Source organism: Taeniopygia guttata, chromosome 35 (assembly GCF_048771995.1).
Source record: "Taeniopygia guttata chromosome 35, bTaeGut7.mat, whole genome shotgun sequence".
In the NCBI taxonomy this organism is placed as follows: Eukaryota; Metazoa; Chordata; class Aves; order Passeriformes; family Estrildidae; genus Taeniopygia; species Taeniopygia guttata.
Genome location: NC_133060.1, coordinates 3,181,824 through 3,200,903, shown reverse-complemented (window position 1 = coordinate 3,200,903; position 19,080 = coordinate 3,181,824). Strand labels below are relative to the sequence as shown.

General features: G+C 52.6%; 2 protein-coding genes across 2 annotated transcripts; both read right to left on the bottom strand.

The window, feature by feature from the left end:
- Positions 1–436: 436 nt before the first annotated feature.
- On the bottom strand, positions 437–4,336 carry LOC140681420 (U2 small nuclear ribonucleoprotein B''-like). Its single transcript, XM_072921232.1, has 4 exons — positions 4,202–4,336; positions 2,935–2,985; positions 1,340–1,428; positions 437–823 (listed from the first exon to the last, which is right to left on the bottom strand). The coding sequence occupies exons 1-4, from the start codon at positions 4,298–4,300 to the stop codon at positions 664–666; spliced, it is 399 nt and encodes a 132-aa protein (XP_072777333.1). The 5' UTR covers positions 4,301–4,336; the 3' UTR covers positions 437–663.
- Positions 4,337–8,378: 4,042 nt separating this feature from the next.
- Positions 8,379–18,404, bottom strand: LOC140681365 (serine/threonine-protein kinase pim-1-like). The gene is made up of 4 exons (XM_072921023.1): positions 18,356–18,404; positions 9,182–9,605; positions 8,806–8,987; positions 8,379–8,518 (listed from the first exon to the last, which is right to left on the bottom strand). The coding sequence occupies exons 1-4, from the start codon at positions 18,402–18,404 to the stop codon at positions 8,379–8,381; spliced, it is 795 nt and encodes a 264-aa protein (XP_072777124.1).
- Positions 18,405–19,080: the final 676 nt, after the last annotated feature.

The window sequence follows — 19,080 nt, the reverse complement described above, 5'->3', positions numbered from 1 at the left end:
CTGTTCCTGTCTACAAAAAGGACCTGCAGGGACAATAGCAGACAGATGCAATGTAACAAATCATTAGGGAGTAATCAGATACAATACGGTATTTCACGTCACACAAAACCTATTAAGTTTTTAACAAGTAAGAAAAAATAAAGTCAATCAAACCTGAGAAACCCAGAAGCATTAGGACATGTATTTTGGAAAAGCCTGACTAAAAACCTGAAACTTTTATGTTTCCTCTCAGGACTTTCCTTGAGAATGAGGGTGAATGCTCTATTTATTCTGAATATGCTGGCATTCAGCATCCCTGATCATACTTTTGCTCTGGAAAGAAAGCTATTTTTAGCACTCACTTCTGAGAAATAAGGATCACTTTAAAAGTTCTTAAACTGAATAAAGCCCTGCAAGGTTAATCAATAATGAGACAGACTTGAGGAAAAAACATGGCTCAAAACAAGCATAATTATATTTTATTTTATAAAAAATAGTATTTCAACAGAAAAAATCGTTATCTGGGTGATGTGTGGAAATTTTACATGTCCCCTGGTCATTGTGGCAATTCTATTTGAGTCTTTTTTTTCTGCAGAGAATAGCAAGCATGCTGACTGACCAGAGTAGCAATGTTTAAAAAAAAAAAAACACCTATCCACAGAACTCCTTTACAGGAGCATATAGTTATTTCTTTGCATAGGTGATTTTCATGGCATGAGATGGAGGGATCTTGAATCCCTGGAGAGCGTCTCGAGCAGCCCCTGCTTGGTTCTCATTTTCAAACTCCACGAATGCGATGTCATGGCGCCCCGGCACTAAGCGTACTTCTTTGAATCCAGGAAACCTTTAAAATAAGGTGAGAGTCAAAAAATACTTCTTAGCTCAATATACATCTCTCTTCAGTAGCTCCTTATCAGAAGCATCTACTAGCACAATTGTTATTGCTAATGAAAGATTTAAATTGAAGGGTTTTACATGTTCTATCCTTAGAACTATGCTTCAGTTAAGGAATATTATGTGGAAGCAGTTTAATCAGAGCTGTACACACACAGAAGCAATCAAACTAGTCTTAGAACTGCTCCCTGCTGTCCTATGGACTTTAGTATTACAGTCACCAGCTTAAATCCAGTGCAAATTGATAGCAGATAAATTTCACAATCAAAGCCAGCTATGAAAAAAATCAGATTTGCTTTCTGAACCAAGTCATCAGAACTGACATCTGTAACCTCGCCAGTAAGACGAACAATTGAAATAGCTTTAGAACAAACCCTTATTTCTAAAAAGTGAGCTTGCCAACTGAGAAAACACGTACAGGTTACAGAAGAATTAAAAGGAGAAATCATTTCTATTCAAAACTTACTGATTAAATAACATGGACAGCATCATCTCATTTGTTTCCTCAGGCAAATCATTAAGGAAAAGGATATAGTTTGGTGGGTTATCAGGCACCTGCAACAACAGAAATCAAAGCTCAAAAGACTATACATATTTGCATCCAGTTCCTTTGCATCTGTCTGCATGAGTATTTGAACCAAGACTCGCATTTCTTTAGTTTTGCTTGTAACATTTTATCTGGGTTTCACCACACTTTTATCAAGATGCAGACAGAGCCCCTTCATTCTTTTACATGGATACATTAATTTGGAGAGGTTCTTCCACAAAAATCACAATACCATACTGTCTTAGATGTCACACTTACACTCAACCAGTCAAGAGCTGACACTGCAGTACTCTCTGCACCCAGGTGCCACAGCAGTGGCTGCAGTGCTATTCAAGACACCTGTAAGGCAGTGGTGGAATGCATGAAGGACTCACAGTGGGAAGCCAAGCCCTGTTTACCTGCAGTACAACCAAAATACTGAGTATCAATCAAAACCTACAAAATCCACATGGTTTTATTACAGAGCTCAATTAAAATGTCTTAATTAGAAACCACTTTAGATTTAGAGCTTTAGTCTTGTAACAGATTTGCCTGCTAATACGAATTTGTTGCCACCCACCACAGACAAGGCTGAGTAGTTATTTGCTGATACTGGAATCTTCAAGTCAACAAGTACATTATAAATATAAAAATTAACTGGACACCCCAACTTTAAACATTGTCAAAGCAGTGCCAAATAAAAAGTCTCAGCAGAACAATCTTCTTTTACTGATGGAAATATTCCAAGTAGCGCCATTAGAAAATAAAATTCTGAAGTTCAAAGAAATACCCAAATACTCGGTGTTGTGCTTTGATGCAAACTGACATACATATATTGTGCCTGAAAACCCAGGAAGCAAGACCTTTTCCCCTGTTGATTATGTATGCAATGGCAGTACTCCAGAAAGATGTGGGGCAGGGCAGGCAAAGATATTCTTCCATGGTACTTGCTCTCCTGCAAATCCTGGCTCTTTACCACTTTCACTTCTAACATGAATCTTTTAGAAAGTCACTGAGCAGACAAGATGAATGAAGCGTAGGGAGTTGTTCCTACATCTCCACATAATACTTTGGAAAATAAGACACTTGTGAGAAAAAAGAAAAAGTGAGCAGAGAACCCCCAGATTCCTGAGATAAAGCTTTTAGGCAGCTATTTTGGCATCCTCTGTTGTCTTCCTTTTCTTTATCTGCTGCTAGAATAAAGTAAGTTAAAGGGAACTTATTAGCAATGCAAAAAAAATCAAGAATCCTTCAACTGATACTAAGCACAGTCCAAATTTAAGAATCCAGTATGATTTGGTAATAGTGCTGTTTTCTGTATAGTAATGAGAAACTGCAGATTCTCATTTCCTGTCAACCAGATACAGTAGAAAAGGGATTTGTTTTGTTTGTTTACTGTCATGTAGCTGTTAGACAATGTTTCATAGGACAAAAACAAAGCTGTAAAATATATCCTCAAGTTTCCATGTGTAACAAATTATTATTCATAGAGAATAATTAAAAACATTAGTGCTTTTAGTAATAAAAAACATTACCTGATTCTGTGGTGTAGTCCCTGGGGCACTGGCTGAATTCTGTGTTGCTCCCTAGCAAATAAGTACAAAATAGTTTTACAAAGGTATTCCATTAGAAATAAATTAGGGACATATCACCATGTTTCTCTATAATTCAAGACATATGTTAAAGGTTTTAGTGAGCTGCAATCCAAGGAACATTTGGTGCCTATGAGGTACTTCCCAAAGGGAACAAATTGTGTGAATTTTGCATAGCTTCAAAACCAGGCAATCAAAAGAAATAGCATCAGTACTACCTGATCAATCTAATGGCTGAGTCAAGTATTTCTCCACGTTACAAAATTTCAGTTAATAGATAAGGAGGAAATAGTTTTGAAAATGAAGGCCTAGACAGGTATCCTGGTTTCACCTGGGACAGAATTAATTTTCTTCTTAGTACAGTGTTTTTGAATTTAGTATGAGAGCAACACTGATAACAAACTGATGTTTTGGTTGTTGATAAGTAGTGCTTGTTTGTATCAAGGACTTTCCTGTTCCCCACACTCTGCTAGTGAGTAGGTGCACCAGAAGCCAGGAGGGAGCCAGGAGAGCTGACCAGAACTGGCCAAAGGGATATTCCATAGTAAAGAATATCATGTCCAGTATATAAACTGGCAGGATCTGGTCAGGTGCCTTGATGTTTTTTGCTATACTCCAGCACAAAACCTACTAAATGTTGTTATTTTATGCACGCCAACCCTTAGAGGAGATAAATTCCAACCTAACTCCTGTTAATCTAACATGGAACATCTAATATCTGAGGTAAATTAATTGTCTTGTTCTCATTTACCATTCTTCTGTCCTTATTAGGCAACATGGAATTAAAACACTGAAGAGAAAAGGTGGTTGAGCACTTGAAGCCAGTACTAAAGATAAGCACACTCTCCTTTTTTTTTCCTTTTCTTAAGAGGCTAGTTTCTACTTGGGTTTGTTGTACCTTTGCCCTACATCTTTACTTTTATGTGGTAATAGCAAACGAGAAAAAAGAATGAACAGCAAGGACTATATAACCAGCCCCCTCTCCTTCTACTTCTAGTAAATGCTCAAGAGCTCCAGATAGTTAACAGCCCTTAATTTAGGGAATTGAAAAGTAACAAAAGACAACATCAAATCCTAAAAAATTATTTAGAATAGCTTTTGTGTGTGTTTTTTTGTGGTTTTCTTTGGTGTTTTTTTTGGAGGGGCAGGGGTTGTTTGTTTATTTGGGGTTTTTTGGTTGTTTTTTGTTCTGAACAGAGAAGCAGCTTACCTGGATAACTTTTTTATTTGGTGCATTTGCTGACTGTTCCAGAGTTTTGGCTTTCTTCTTTTCCTTTGTTTTTTCCTTATCAGCAAAAGTCCCACGCATTTCAGAGATGATATCAGAGTCTGTTTTTGCATACTGAATACGTTTTTCAAAAGAAAAAATTTAAAAAATTAAAACAGAGTATATTCTGCAGTCAATAATACTGAACATTTTGCACCATGCACATTAACTGTGTATTGACACCCTTTTTTTTTGCAGAAACCTTTTATATTAAAACATTGTTATAAAATGTAGGCACACTTATGAAGTAAACAATTCTCAGTTTTTTCTGAACACAAGTACAGAAGTCTAAAAAAAACCTTAATATGGAAATTACTAACTTTAGTTCATTGAAATTGGAACTCCATTTATCTAACATCTTTTTAACATCTGTCAAGGTAACACCTACAGAGAGATTCATTTGAGCTACACAGAGGACATCTGAGAAAATCAGAACTAGTGTCTATTAAAACGGAGTTTTCAGTCCCATTTTAAAGGGAGTTAAAATTTGACAGTGATTTCTCAGATCTCTGCAGAAATGTAAATTCAGCAAAACCCAAACTTCTTAAACAGAAAAGGCAAGTATCTTACAAAAACAACTTACCATTGGTTTCCCATAAAATGGAAGGCCTTGTAGCTGTCTCAAGGCATTGGTGGATGATCCAAGTTCTTTAAATATAACAAATGCCTGTCCTCTCATCTTCATGGTCTTTAAAGCCACAATGTCGACCACATGACCAAACTGTGAGAACAACGCGTACAGGGACCTCTTCAGCTCTGGGCACCAGGGAGAAAACAGATTACAACAGGTCACAGCCAAATTCCCACTTCTACCAAGCCTGCTGTCCTTTGGGAACAATTACAAGACAATAAAAAGCAAAGAATTACGGACATCCAGATGCTCTCGGACGCTAGGTCATGAAAAGCATGCCTTGTGAACAAAGGAATAACCTTAAAAGCAATAGCAATAGCCTGTTGCATATTCATATATCTCATACATGATGCATAAATTCCTTGCAAATTAAGAACTCTTCTAGATTTTGTCAACTTCTATCCTTTAATCCTGGTGGTTCCAAAAAGACTGAAAGAAGGTGGAAGAATGTTTGTCTTTTCCGATAAGGAGGTTGTAACTCTTTATGGGCCACAAGTCACAGCCATCTCTGTGTGAAGAGTTTCTTGATTATCTCATCTCTTGCTTGAGCTAGTAAAAAAATACTACATGCAGAGTTTTGATTTTAACATTTTGTTGTAACCTAAAACTCTATTTAACACACTACTTAAGAGAATTAATACAGCATAACTTTCTAACATTACACATATAATATTCATTGTAACATTTGTGAAAAGCCAATCATAAAATATGCATTCTACACAGAAAGTGTTGAAATGGTAAAAATAGTCAAAACCCCTTAGGAATTGGAAGGAAAACCTGAGGCAGTGGCAGCTAAAATCTCAGAAACCCGTGGCTTTTGCTCCTCTCTTCGACCTGAGAGCTTCCTGGGCAGGAGTAACTCTTCCAATTGCATCAGCGTGGCCATGGCTGGGAAGGCAGCGAGCAGATGGGTTTAGCTTCTCCTGCCAGCCCCTGAAGTGCCAGTTGTCATTTGTGTGCGCTGAGGATTCCGCTTCAGACTCGGAACTGGCGCAGCTGCTCCTGGGGCGCTGCTGGCACGCGGGCGCAGCGGTGCTGCAGCAGCTGTCCCGCACACAGGGAGGGCTCTGGAGCCTCCCAGGGCCCCCAAGGAGCGGAGCAGGGAAGGTGCCGGGATCTGCTGCAGGGCCGTGGGGTTGTGGGGGATCCTTCGGTCTCTTGGATGGGGCAGGGAGGGGGCAAATGGAATCAAGATGAGACAGGGATCAGGCAGCCCCACGCCAGGCAGCGTTTTCTCCTCTGAGAGCTCCTCTGAGCTGAGCGAGCTGGTGAATCCTGCGGAGCAAATGAGACCCGGGAGTGAGGGAAAGGCTGGCTGGGAAGGAGTCAGATAAACCCGTGTGGGCATTTCCCTTTCCAAAGGGGCTCCTGGGGAGACAAAGGAGACAAGAAGGATTCCCCATCTCACGACATTCCCTTATTTCCTTCAGTAGCTCTATTGCAGTCACTGCATACAAGAGTTTACTTGATCCCTTTGATGCCAGGGAGCACCAAGAACTTGAACCTCGCTGGAGTCCAACCCTGTCTACCTATCACCGAGCAGAGGGAAAAGATAAAGAACCTGGGTGGGGGTTGAGCCAAAATGGCATTTTGCCACTTCTGATCTCCTCCCAGCTTTTGCAGTAGGGCAACAATCCCATCGCTGCAAACCACTCCCCTTTGCAAGTCACATGTGGACCTCGCTGGTAGCTCAGGGCTCCTGAAGGGGCTGCTGCAGTTGGCAACTGGAGCTGTTGTTGAACTTTTCACATTGCTTAACCCCCCCTGCCAAATGCCATCAAGTGGCTGAGGAAGGACACAAAAAGATTACCCTGGAGGAAGTGAGGCCAAAAGCTTAGAAAAGGATGAAAGAAATGCTCTGATGATGACAATGACAAAAAACACAATTTATTTTTGACAGCAAATGAGCACCCACCACCCTCCAGCCCTCCCAGACTGGCAGGCCGAGCGGGGCCGTTTCCATGGCATGAGGAGCTGGCAGCCTGTGGAGAGAAACCAGAGAGCCACGGTCAGTCACAGAAGGCTCCTGTGCCCCTGTCCCACCATGGCCTGTGCCCGGGCCAGGCTGCTGGCTGTTCTCAGAGCCCAAACCTCCTGACCCATTCTCCGTTTCTAGAGAAGGGCAGCATGGCAGGCCACATTCCATCTCCTCCGCTTAAGCACAGCACAGCAGCCTCCTCAGCAGCTGCAAGGGCGGGATGCCCGTGTGCCTGCTGCCCTTTGCCCGAAGCCCTTCTGCCAGCCGAGCTGTGGAGCTGGGTACCCACCTCTGCAGACCTGCTGCCAGGAGAGGAGCCGATCCCGCACGAGGTCCTCGTCCTTCTTGAGGGGGATGTCCCCACAGACCGTGACCCCTAGGGTACCGCTGGCACTGGACACGCTCCATGGATGGTCCGGGCACCAGGTGTAATCTTCCTGGGAAAACAAGGAACAATTGCATGAAAGTCAATTCAAAACAAGACCTGGAAACAAGAAAAAGCGCCAAAGCCTGTCAGTGTTTCATGGGCCTGAGGAGGGTCTGGCCACTCCATGCAGGAATTAAACCTGTCCACGGGTGGGGAAAAACCCCACCATTCCCGCCCATAAACGCACCCCTTCCCCAGGGGCCTGCAGACCAGCTGGGGCACGGCTTCCAAACCCGTCCCCCTCTGCTGCCCCCACCCACATGGATAAATGCTTTTGTCAGGCTGGCTGCCCCCGCCCCAGCCCGTGCCGGGCTGGCTGGCAGAAGCTGTCAGCAAGGCCAGGAGCTGGCTCCCCTTCCACAACATCCGTCCCCTGTCCCAACATAACCAGCTGGGCGGCCAGGGGAAAAATTAATATTTCCCAGCGCCGCTGAGAGGGGAACCTGCGACGCGTGGCCAGGCCGAGCCCCGCCATGCCTGGAAGCACCAGCACGGACAGGCCGAGCCCCGCCATGCCTGGAAGCACCAGCACGGCCTGGCCGAGCCCTGCCACGCCTGGAAGCACGAGCACGGCCAGGCCGAGCCCCGCCATGCCTGGAAGCACGAGCACGGCCAGGCCGAGCCCCGCCACGCCTGGAAGCACGAGCATCCCCTTCCCCTGCACCGGCTGGGGACTCATCTTGATTTCATCGGGGCTCAGAGTGTGTCCTCCAGGAAGGGGCTGCAGCCAAAGCCAAAAGGCTTTGCCCCGCCAGCGGCCAGCTCCAGGATGGTGTTCCCAGCTGCACGTGGTGCTCCAGAAGAACATGCCAGCTGTGCCTCGGCTTGCGGGGACATCACGATGCCATTGAGCTACAGGGGGATGTTTCCCCTGTTCCAGTCTATGGCACCTTCACCGCACTGCCACCGCTTCTCCAACAGGACAGGGAGCACTGAGCCGCTCCCTCCAAAGCTCGCTGGGACCAGCAGAAGCATCTCCCCATCTGCGCTCTCTCCTCCGTGCTGCGGCCACAGGGAAACGCTCCGGGGTTTTCTTGGAGTGCCACAAGACGCGTGCAGCTGGTACTTGCTGGGCTCCTGGATCCTACTGAGCGGAGCAATGGATCTCTGCTGTCTCCTGGGCCAGGCAGGGCTCCTGCAGCCAAGAATGCTCAAAAAGGTCTTCCAGTGATGGCCTGTCTGTGGGGTCCATGGATAAACACCACCTGATGAGGCACTGGCACTCTGCAGTGACAAACCAGACACAGCCGCTCAGCGGGACAAGGCTCCTGTCCACGCTCTCCCACATTCCTCGGTGCCCAGGCCACACTAGAAGTGCTCAGAGCTGCAGCCAAAAGCTTTCCGTCGATCCTCCCTTCCGGATGAGAGCAGCACAGAGGCACACGTGCCACCTCCTCCAGCTAAGCCCAGGAGATCAGCCTCCTCACTAGCTGCAGGAGCGGGGCACTTATGTGCCAGCTGCCCCCTCCCAGCCCCATTGTTCCTCCCGAGCCTTGAAGGCACATCCCCACCTTGAGACACCTGGGGAGGGAAGAAGAGCTGGCCCCGGACGATGTCCTCGTTTGTGTGGAAAGGAAGGTGCCCACAGACCATGTCATAGAGCAGGATACCCAGGGACCAGATAGTGGCTGGCCGGCCATGGTAGCAGCCAAAGAGGATCCACTCCAGTGGGCTGTATGGGACACAGGCACAGCTCATCAGGCTGATGCTGCTCCCTCCCTTCCTCCCTCCCAGCCAGCTCCCGTTCCACAACAGCCAGCCCTGCCCTGCTGAAAAGTAACTTGGCAGCAGCCAGCTGAAGAAGATTTCCCCCTCCCTCTTCCCCCTCTGCCAGCAAAGGGGGAACCTCTGCTGCCTGGCTGGGCCCCAGCACTGGGCTCACCTGACATCCGTGTGTAGAACGTGTCCTGGAGGATCGTGCCGCACCCGAAGTCAATGAGCTTTGCCTCGCCCGTGGCCAGGTTGACGAGGACGTTCTGGGCCTTGATGTCGCGGTGCAGGACGCCGCGGCTGGAGCAGCGCCGCACGGCCTCCAGCCCCTGGCGGAACAGCCCCCGCGCCACGGGCTCCGTCAGGAACCCCCGCTCGGCCAGCGAGTACCAGAGGTCCTGGCAGCGCTGCGGACGCTCCGTGACCAGCGCGAAGCCGTCGGGCAGCTCGAACCAGCCCAGGAGCCGCACGATGCTGTGGAAGCCAGGGCACGACACCATCCACAGCAGCGCCAGCTCCAGGGGCACAGGGGCGCCGCTGTGCTGCGGGGGAACCGCGATGCCCTCAGCGGGGCCGATGCTGCGCCGCGCCTCGGGCACCCCTGCCCGGCCCCAGCGCAGGAGGGGCAGGAGCTGCTCCAGCTGCTGGAGCTGATTGCCCTGAGATTCCCTGGGCAGTCCCTGGTGAGGCAGCTGGGCCCTGCAGCCCATGGAGGGCACGGAGGGCAGAGATGCACCTGCAGCGCCTGCAGGAGCCCGTGCCGGAGCAGGGGGATGCCTGAGCGGAGGCTGCGACCCCGTGAGAAACCTGTGCTGGAGCAGGGACCTGGCAGGGACCTGCAAACCCCTGGAGAGGAGCCCACGCTGGCGCAGGGCCCTGCCAGGACCTGTGAGCCCATGGAGGAGCGAGCCATGCTGCAGCAGTTTGTGGAGAACTGCTGTCCGTGGGATGAACTCACCGTGGAGAAGTTCATGGAGAAGTGTCTCCAGGAGGGGCCCCTGGCACAGCAGGGAACGACTCCTCTCCCCGAGCAGCAGGAGAAACAACAGGGGATGAACTGACCAGAGCCCCCATTCCCTGTCTCCCTGCACCCACTGGGGGGGAGGTAGAGCTGGGAAGGAGGGAGGGAAGGGCAGAAGGAGTTTTTAAATCTTTGTTTTACTTCTCACTATCCTGCCCTGATCCAGATAGCAATAAATTCCATTAATATCTCCAATTTTGAAAATGTTTTGCCCATGATGGCATTTGCTGAGTGATCTGTCCCAGTCCTTAGCTCAACCCATGAAGCCTTCATTCTGTTTTCTCTCTCCTGTCCATCTCTGGAGGGGAGTGAGAGAGCAGCTTTGGTGGGTACCTGACATCCAGCCAGGGTGAACAGACAACACTTCCTTTCCTTCATTCTTTCTTTCCAGAGCTCACTGTGAAGGGGTTGAGTGGGGCTTGGATGGAGGGAGTGAAGGTGGTGGGGAGTGGTGGAGACAGGAGCCACAGGGACGAGGGACAGGAACCAGAGGGGCCTGGGGAGCTGTCAGGGGGCACGGCCTGTCCCCCTGGCCCAGCAGCAGGGACAGGGGGCACGGGCTGTCCCCCTGGCCCAGCAGCAGGGACAGGGGGCACAGCCTGTCCCCCTGGCCCAGCAGCAGGGACAGGGGGCACGGCCTGTCCCCCTGGCCCAGCAGCAGCCCCGTGCCCTGCCCAAGGCGCTCCCAGCAGGGGCTGGGCCCCAGAGGCAGGGGGAGACCCCAGTCCCGGGGCAGCGTTTCTGCCCCGTCCCCTGTCCAGCCCAGCCTGCCCCGTGTGCGCAGTGACCGCTGGCACGGGCTGCACTGGACACTGTGACCTGCTGGGGACACTGAGAGCTGCCCCACTGTGACACTGCCAATAGACATGTTGAGCTAAGACAAGGATGGGGACATGGGGGGGATCTTGCAGGGGATGTGGGGGATGCTGGGTTTGAGGGACTTGAGGGTTCCTGGGAGGGACCTGGGAGTTGCTCAGGGCTTTGGGCACCTCAGGCTGAGCTGCTCCACTTGCACTGGGAGACCCTGGTGGAGGTTCTGGGCAGCTGGTCAAGGACCCCCTGCCCTGGAACTGTCCCCATGTGCCCCCATCCCAACACCTCGTCCCCCTGCAGTGGCTGCCCCATTCCTTACTCCCCTTCCATACTCCCCTTGCCCCTGCCTGTTCCCATGTCCCCCCTATCCCGTTTCCATCCTGCTCCCACACCAATCCGGACCCCATTCTTGATCCCTGTTCAGTATTCCCTGCCCCTGTCCCCATTCCCAGTCCTATTCCCTGTCCCCATTCCTGGTCCCTGTCCCCATTCCCTGTCTCTGTCACCACTCCCAGTCCCTGTCTCCATTCCCATTCCCCATTCCCTGTGCCCATTCCCATTCCCTGTCCCCATTCCCGGCGAGACATTAATTTGGAAGAATTAAGAATTTTAGGAAGTTAAGATGATAGTTAAATGAGATGTTGCTGACTTAGTGGAAGTAGATAAATAGGCTTTGTTCCTGGTTAACAGTAGCTGGATCTTAGATAAGATATCCAGGATCTATTAACTCATTGCTTCTCAGCTTTATGTTTGGGTAGCTGTGCTTATCATGAGAAACAGAATGTGACAAACAGATTTCAGGGACACAAAAACAGTTGCAGACTTCCCATACTTTAGGAATCCATTAAGCACAGGGAAACGGCAAGGATTCATTTGTCACGTGTGCATGGGAAAGGCAGAAAGGTCAGAACGAGGAAGACTTATTTTACTTCTTCATTTTGGAGACCCCTCCCCAAAATGGACCCCTGACTCATTTCAGGGAGCAGAACTACACATGCTTAATAGCCTTTCTGCCAATTAGCATATGAAGCGGAGCAGAGGAAGTGACAGGGATATGAATATGCATTCATATTTTGTGTATTCAAGACTTCTGTCAATAAAAAAGCTTTGTAATACCTGTGATTTTTGCAGTGTGAATTAGGGAATTGTCCCAGATACTGCCCGGCTGTCTCAATAAATATACACTTTCTAACTTTAAACTCTTAGAGAGTTTTTGTCTGTCTCAGTTGGAGACCGATATTAGATCGATATTCATATTTTAGTAAATCATTGTCTTAAAGAAGTCCTAGTATGTGTATATGTCTTTTCTTAATATTCTAGTAATTCTTCTTGCATTGCTTCAAGATAAACTGGTATGATTCAAAGAATATCCACTGAGGTACACATAGAACATGGATTTATCATAAGCAAATTGCAGTTGCAAAGTTTTTTCACAACTGTTTTTACAAACAGTTTTTCTGTTTACAGACTGTTTTCTGGGAGTTTGGTTTTTCTCCAAGGGATCAAGTGCTTAAAGATTGTTTTTTAAAATTGTGTTTTTCTCTAAGGGCTAAATGGGCTCAGGGTTCAATAGCTTTCTGCTTTTAGAGATAAGTTCAATTTGTAACCGAGAAGCATTATGCCTGTGGCCTGAGTTCTCCCCTAACAGTTCCTGGAGGGGAATGCTGCAGCTCCAGTGTAAATTAGATGCTCGCTGTCCTCTGTCACCATGTTTGCAAAGGGCCCTTGCAGATGGGTGACAGAGAACAATACACAGAATTTTATAAAGAAAAGAAGGGCGAGATGTTACCATGATTGACAGGTGTCTTGACCAATCAGATATCTCCCAAAACTGCAGGTACCTCACGGGCCAGAACCTGAAGGGGCGTGGAGCTCAGAGCAATGAGAGCTTCCAGACATGGTCTTTCAAATGCCCTGTGTAAGGGGGGGTGTGGGAAATAGAATCTCTCTGTTGCCCCATGAACTCGGGAGGAGCAGTCTTTGTCTCCTGTGCCCTCGCTGCCCCACCAGACCAAAGAGATGTTCACCAGGGCCCTCCCTGGTTGTGGCCGTCCAGTGCCGAGCTGAGCAGGCAGCCAGTTGTGTTTGCACGTGAGCTGCCACAGGAAGACACACAGCAGCTGGAGATTTGAATAGCAGGGCTTGGGCTAATTCTTTTTCTTTTAGAGTACAAGAAAGACGCAAAAGCACAAGGAAACATGACAGTGTTTCGGTGGATTCTCTTTGTCCTGTGAAGTTGAGTAGCTGTTGGTGTTTCTGTGCTGCTGCTAATCCCTTCCATGAAAAAATCATTCCGGGAAGGAGCAACAACATCTGACACGCACCAAGTGTTGCCACCAGCTGCTCCAGGTGCTGCTACCAACAGCCCCTGTAGGACGGAGCACAGCCCCCAGTGCACACCAAAAGCCAGGGAATCTCAGGAAAATGGGAAACTGGACAAGACAAACACAGATCTGAACCAATGTGGTTAATCAAACGTTCTCCGTTTATTCGAGATAAGATGGTAGTTTATATAAGCTTCTACATAGTTTACAGAAACAAAGGCACTCTGATTGCTAGGCTAATATTGTTTACCTTTTCCTTAAAGTGGCTTGAGCCTTACACTATAAACGTATACTAATTCACACCCAGACAGCCCAGTGGTCCCCGTCACACCTTAATACTATTTCTATTTGCGCCACAAGCTCTGAATTTCTAACTGCGTCAGAGGCTTGAAGGCCTCACAAGGCCCAAATCTGAGGCCTAGGCTGGAGTAGCTCAAATCTCATAACTCATGTCCTCTTTCTCTGAAAAATGCTGCAACACACACCAGCTTTGGCTGCCCTCTGGCAGAGAAGCCCTTTTGGGGCACAGGTTTCTGGGGCAGCAGACGGGCACCGGTGCTGCCAGGGCTCGGGGGAACTCTGCTTCGGCGGGGACTGTGCCTCAGCGGCTGATGTCAGCGCTCCCCGGGCCCCAGGCTCAGAGCAGCATTCCTGCCCTGGCCCACACGTTCCTGGTCTGTGTCACACGGCCGTGCTTAGGATGGCCACCACGTGGGACGTGTCCCAAGGAGGCCGTGCCAGCTTCTGTGCAGGGCCCCGTGCCCTTCCCGCCGCGGCTGCGTCGGCAGCCCTGGGGGCTCCTGCTGCTCTGAGCCCGCAGAGCAGGGCAGCGTTTGCTGATGGTCTGAGCCGTTCCTAAAGATCCTGTTGGGCTGTCTGACACACCTGGGGCAAGGCATTCCTTCCAACCTGGGCCACTCTGGGGGGCTGGGGGTGGCCCCAGGGCAGGTGGCAGAGTGTGCAAGGGCCCTTAGTGACACGGTGCAGCATGGTCACCATGGAATGGAACGGGACAGGGTATCCAAGGGCCCTTTGTGACACGGTGCAGCATGGTCACCGTGGAATGGAACGGGACAGGGTATCCAAGGGCCCTTTGTGACACGGTGCAGCATGGTCACCGTGGAATGGAACGGGACAGGGTATCCAAGGGCCCTTTGTGACATGCTGTGGCATAGGTGTTGGCAGTGACAAGGCTACTCCACAGTGCTCTGTGCACACGACGAGACAGGACGGAGAGAGCGGTGCTGTAAGGAGCCTCGGCACAGCCACTCGTTCCTTGCTGACCCGGAGCTGTCCCGAGGTATTACTCCTGCAGGTGAGCTTGTGGCCAGACCAGAGCACTTGGTGACCTCTGGCCTTCCCAAGGCATCTCTTCTGCAGCTGCCCTCGAGGGCAGACTGTGGCATTTGCTTTGCACTGTCCTTGACAGGAGTCTCCTGTCCTTGTGGCTGGAGCCCCCAAGACCAGAGTGCAGGATTTGCTGTCCTGTAGCCTTGCCCAGACTTCACTCTTGCAGGTGCCCTCAAGGCATGACTGCAGCACTTGCTGACTCGGACCTTTTCCTTTTCACCTTCTGCAAGTAGCCATGAATCCAGGCAGTGACGCAGAGCACAGACCTGCGAGCGTGCCCAAGCTGGCCTGGGGGAAGGAGGAGAAAGAAGGGCCTGGAGCTGCCCCAGCACAACAGCCTGAAGAGGTGGAGCAGTTCCAGCCACTGCAGAAGGGTGAGTGGCAGAGCTGGGCCACAGGGCTGGTGCCTGCAGCCAGCTTGGCCCCATGCCATGCCATGCCATGCCATGCCATGCCATGCCATGCCATGCCATGCCATGCCATGCCATGCCATGCCATGCCATGCCATGCCATGCCATGCCATGCCATGCCATGCCATGCCATGCCATCCCATCCCATCCCATGCCATCCCATCCCATCCCATCCCATCCCATCCCATCCCATCCCATCCCATCCCATCCCATCCCATCCCATCCCATCCCATCCCATCCCATCCCATCCCCTGGGGCCATGCCCATGGACAGGATGGAATAGGGGCCGGGCAGACAGCCCACAGCCGTGCTCCATGCCCTGGGGCGGCGCGGGGCTGTCCCTGCCTGGGCAGCGCAGGGCTGGGCTGTGTTCTCCGGCCTCTCCCGCAGCCCCTCAGCTCGGGCTGCGCTCGCTCTTTGCCAGGTGCAGCCGTGCAGCGCACACGAGAGCAGGAACGCACCCGTGGCCGCTTCCGCAGAACAGCGCAGGTACCTGCAGCCATCCCCACCTGGGCTGGGCCTGCTGGCACTGCTCAGCCCAGCACTGTGCTCGGAGCACTCCATGCAACATCCCGGGCTTCTTGCCCTTCTGCTACAGATGGTTTGCAAATTCATGAAGAGGATTCGGGAGGAAGAGAGCAGCGTCGTGGGCACTGTGGTCAGAGCGTACTCTCCCATCTTCAAAACCAAGGCCAGTGCTGCCCTGCTGGATATGCTTGTGGAGGAGGGTCCTTCCAGCCCAAAGCAAGTGAGCAGCCTGTGGCCTGGCTTTTCTCCTCCCAGCAGTTGCGTGGCCTCCCAAGCCACGCCTGCTGCTCCCTGGAAGCCTTTGAGGCCATGGCAGTGTGGTGGCAAGGGAAGCACTTCTCTGGGGCAGCTGGGCACATTCCTTCCTCTGGCAGCTTTCCAAGTCTCCCCTGCCTTCTCCAGGTGCCGGCCATGGTGAGGTACATCCACCAGTGGCTGGTGGCCAATGAGTTTCCTGAGTACAATCTGTACAGGCCCCTTCTGGATCTGACAGAGGCACAGCCCTGTGACGTGGTGATGGCTCTCCTGCGTGTGGCCCCAGTGTGTGACAGGTACGGGGCCCACGTGTCCACAAGGCTCAGCAGCCCTTCACCCTGTACAGCCTGTCCCAGGTGTCTGACCAACAGAGAATTCCAGGGCCCTCTGGCTGCTCCCTTTGCCAGCCCTGGCCCCTGCCAGCCCCCCAGCGTGCTGCCATGCTTCCCCCCTGCCCCTCAGGGGCCAGTCCCCACAGGGCTGGGCTGCCTGCGTGCTGCCAGTGAGGGGCAGTGGGCAGAGGCAGGGCTGGCAGAGCAGCTCAGCTCCCCGCTGCCACCCAGGCCACGCTGCTGTGTCCCAGACTCCTCTGAGACAGAGCTCTGACCCCACAGAGCTGCTTTGGCCATGTGGAAGAGCATCATGTGCACACCCAGGACTGCAGAACCGGCCATGCTCGTACTCCTCGAGGTGCTGGGGAGCTGGCCAGAGCACAGCACGTGCACCTCCGATGGGGACCACACGGCTGTCCTTGCCCTGGCTGTGAGTTTCTGCCTTTGCTGGCCCCAAGGCCACCCCTCCAGCAGCTCTCCATCCTCCCTCCCCCACGGCGTCTCCCTGCCTCAGGCGCTGGGCTGAAACCTGGCCTCGGGGCAGCTTCAGGGCCACCAGGCCCGGTGCTCCCCCTTCGGTGCTCCCCCTTCGTCTCTCCGGGCCTCTCCCTCCCGTACTGGGCCCTGCCACACGGACACCTCGGCACTGAGCGCTGTCTCGGGCTGCTCTGTCCTTTGCAGGCAACCGTGGTGATGTGGAAGATCCTCCAGCTGCCCTGTGTGCCACATGTAGTCACCGTGTGTTTCCCCTGCCTCTTTGTGCATCTGCTCTTCCAAGTGCTCTTCAGCACTCTGGATATGCCAGAGGAGGTCGATACCTTCTGGAAGGGATGTCAGCAGCAACACGGCCTTGCCACCAACCCCAGCAGGTGCTCCATGCCAGTCCTCCTGTCCTTGCCACATCCCTGGGCAGGGGCCAGTGCCCCCAGCGTGACCTGGGCTTTGCTCTGCGCACAGCTTTGCAGTGCGGACCCTGAAGGCCCTGCTCTGCCGACTGCACTATGAGGATGTGGTGGTGGCCATGGAAGACAAGGGTGGCTGGGACACACTGCTCTGTGCTGACACCCACCACTGTGCTGTGGGCGTGCTGGCCAGGTGAGACCCCCTGCTCCCCAGCTGTCCCCGGCATGTGTGCCCTGTGCCCGAGGTGCCCCACACAGTCCCCGTGGCCGTGGGCCAGAAGCCCTTGTCACCAAGGGACGGCCAAGGAGGCTGCAAAAGGCTGGGAGAGGAGCGTGCCCAAGAGCAGCAACCTCCCAGAGGGCTCAGCTGCCCCTTGCAGGGTGCTGGAGAAAGGCCAGACCTCGGGGAGGCAGTCCTGGGAGAGGTTTGCCCCCGCTGGCTCAGGGGTTTGGCTCCTATTTCCTCCTGTCAGAGAAATGCGCCGCGCATCCGAAGCCGTGTGTTCCGCGATTGCATTCCAGCTGCTCGGGCTGCTCAGCAAAGACACGCCATGCCGGGCTTTGGCCGCCCTGGCGTTCCTTGTGGAGGTGAGCCTGAAGGCCAGCGCTGCCTCGCTCAGCTGCCTCCCGGCTCTCTGCCCTCTCTTGGCCGCAGTGCCTGGGACGGAGCCCGCGCCCTGTGCTGCTGCCTGGGCCCGGCCCTGTGCGGTTCTGGGCTCCCGCCGGCCGCTCCCCCGTCACTGCCCTGTGCCTTTCAGGTCCTGGAGCGCCTGAACCTGAGTGAATGCCGTGACAGCGTCCTGGAGTTCTTGTCAAAGAACCTGCAGAGCGAGTGCAGGGGGAGGCGTCGCTTGGCACTCAGAGGCCTCGTGGTGCTCGGCACCACCAGTGCCTCGGTGAGAAGAGCGCAGGGGCTGAAGCCGTGCTGCCAGCGTAGGGCTGGGGAAGGCAGTCCCTGGGGCTCGGCTGGCCTTGGGGCACTGAGGCAGCTGCTGCCAGCTCTCCTGCCTCCTGCTGCAGCTGCCCCAGTGCTTTGGCACAGGCCTTTGGCCCCTGGGCCCTGTGGCAGCAGGATGGTGTTTCACACACTTGTGTTCCACAAGTAGATGGCCAGAAGGATGTGGAGCCTGCATGAAAGGCTCGTGGAGCTCCTGCAGGAAAATGACGGCATCATGCTCAGGATGACCACGGTTCTCCTCAGAGCTGTATTTCTCTGCAAAGAGGCCCCAATAACCAGCACCCTCGCCCTGCAGCTGGCTGAGGCGCTCCTGCCACTCTTTGACAACGTAAGGCTCTGCGCCTCCAGCCACGGCCAGCGGGTGCTACCCGCACACTTTGTGCCCTGTGCACTTACAGGCTGTGCCCAGCTGGGCCTGAAGCAGCTGACGCTGAGGTCTTTCTTCCTTCCTTTCATACAGGAGGATAGCCAGGTGCAGTTGAGCTCCATGTTTATCTTCCGAGACATGCTGGATCGTTTTCCGGAAGAGGAAAAAAAGGCCCTGAAGGCACACGTGCGCCAGAGCCTGCTGCCACTCTCCTTCCACTGCCATGATGAGAACCAGCGAGTGGCAGAGGTGAGGACTCGGCAGCTGCTGCTGTTCCCCTGGCAGGGGCTGGGCTGCCCCTGCCCTGGCACCTCGCAGGCTGCAGCCTCCTGCTGGCCTTGGCACAGGGACAGGTCCTGCGCCCTGGGCTGTGGGGCCATCTCCGCGTCTCTGCTGCTCTCCAGGCTTCTCAGGAAACGCTGCTTTGTGCGGCCGAGTTCCTGAAGCAGAGGGATCTCGAAAAGCTGCTGAAGAACCAGAAGCCATGGAAGTTCACCGAGTGCCTGGTAAGAAGGGCCGGGAAGCCACAGCCCCAGCCTGGAGAAGCCCCCTGAGCGCGGTGCTCGGTGTGCGGGCTGGCAGCTGTGCCCCTGCCCGCTGCTGCAGCCCGAGGCCGCGCGGGCTCTGCTCCAGGCTCCTGCGGCCCGAGCCGGGTGCCCATGGAGCCCCGGCCCGGCGGGGCTGCGGGGCCAACCCTTCCCTCCTGCCGCTCTCTGCAGCTGGCAGAGGACAGCAGCAGCGTGGCCGAGCACCTGCGCCGGGCCCTGCCCTACCTGCAGAGCCCACAGGAGCCCCTGCGAGAGGCGGCCGTCAGGT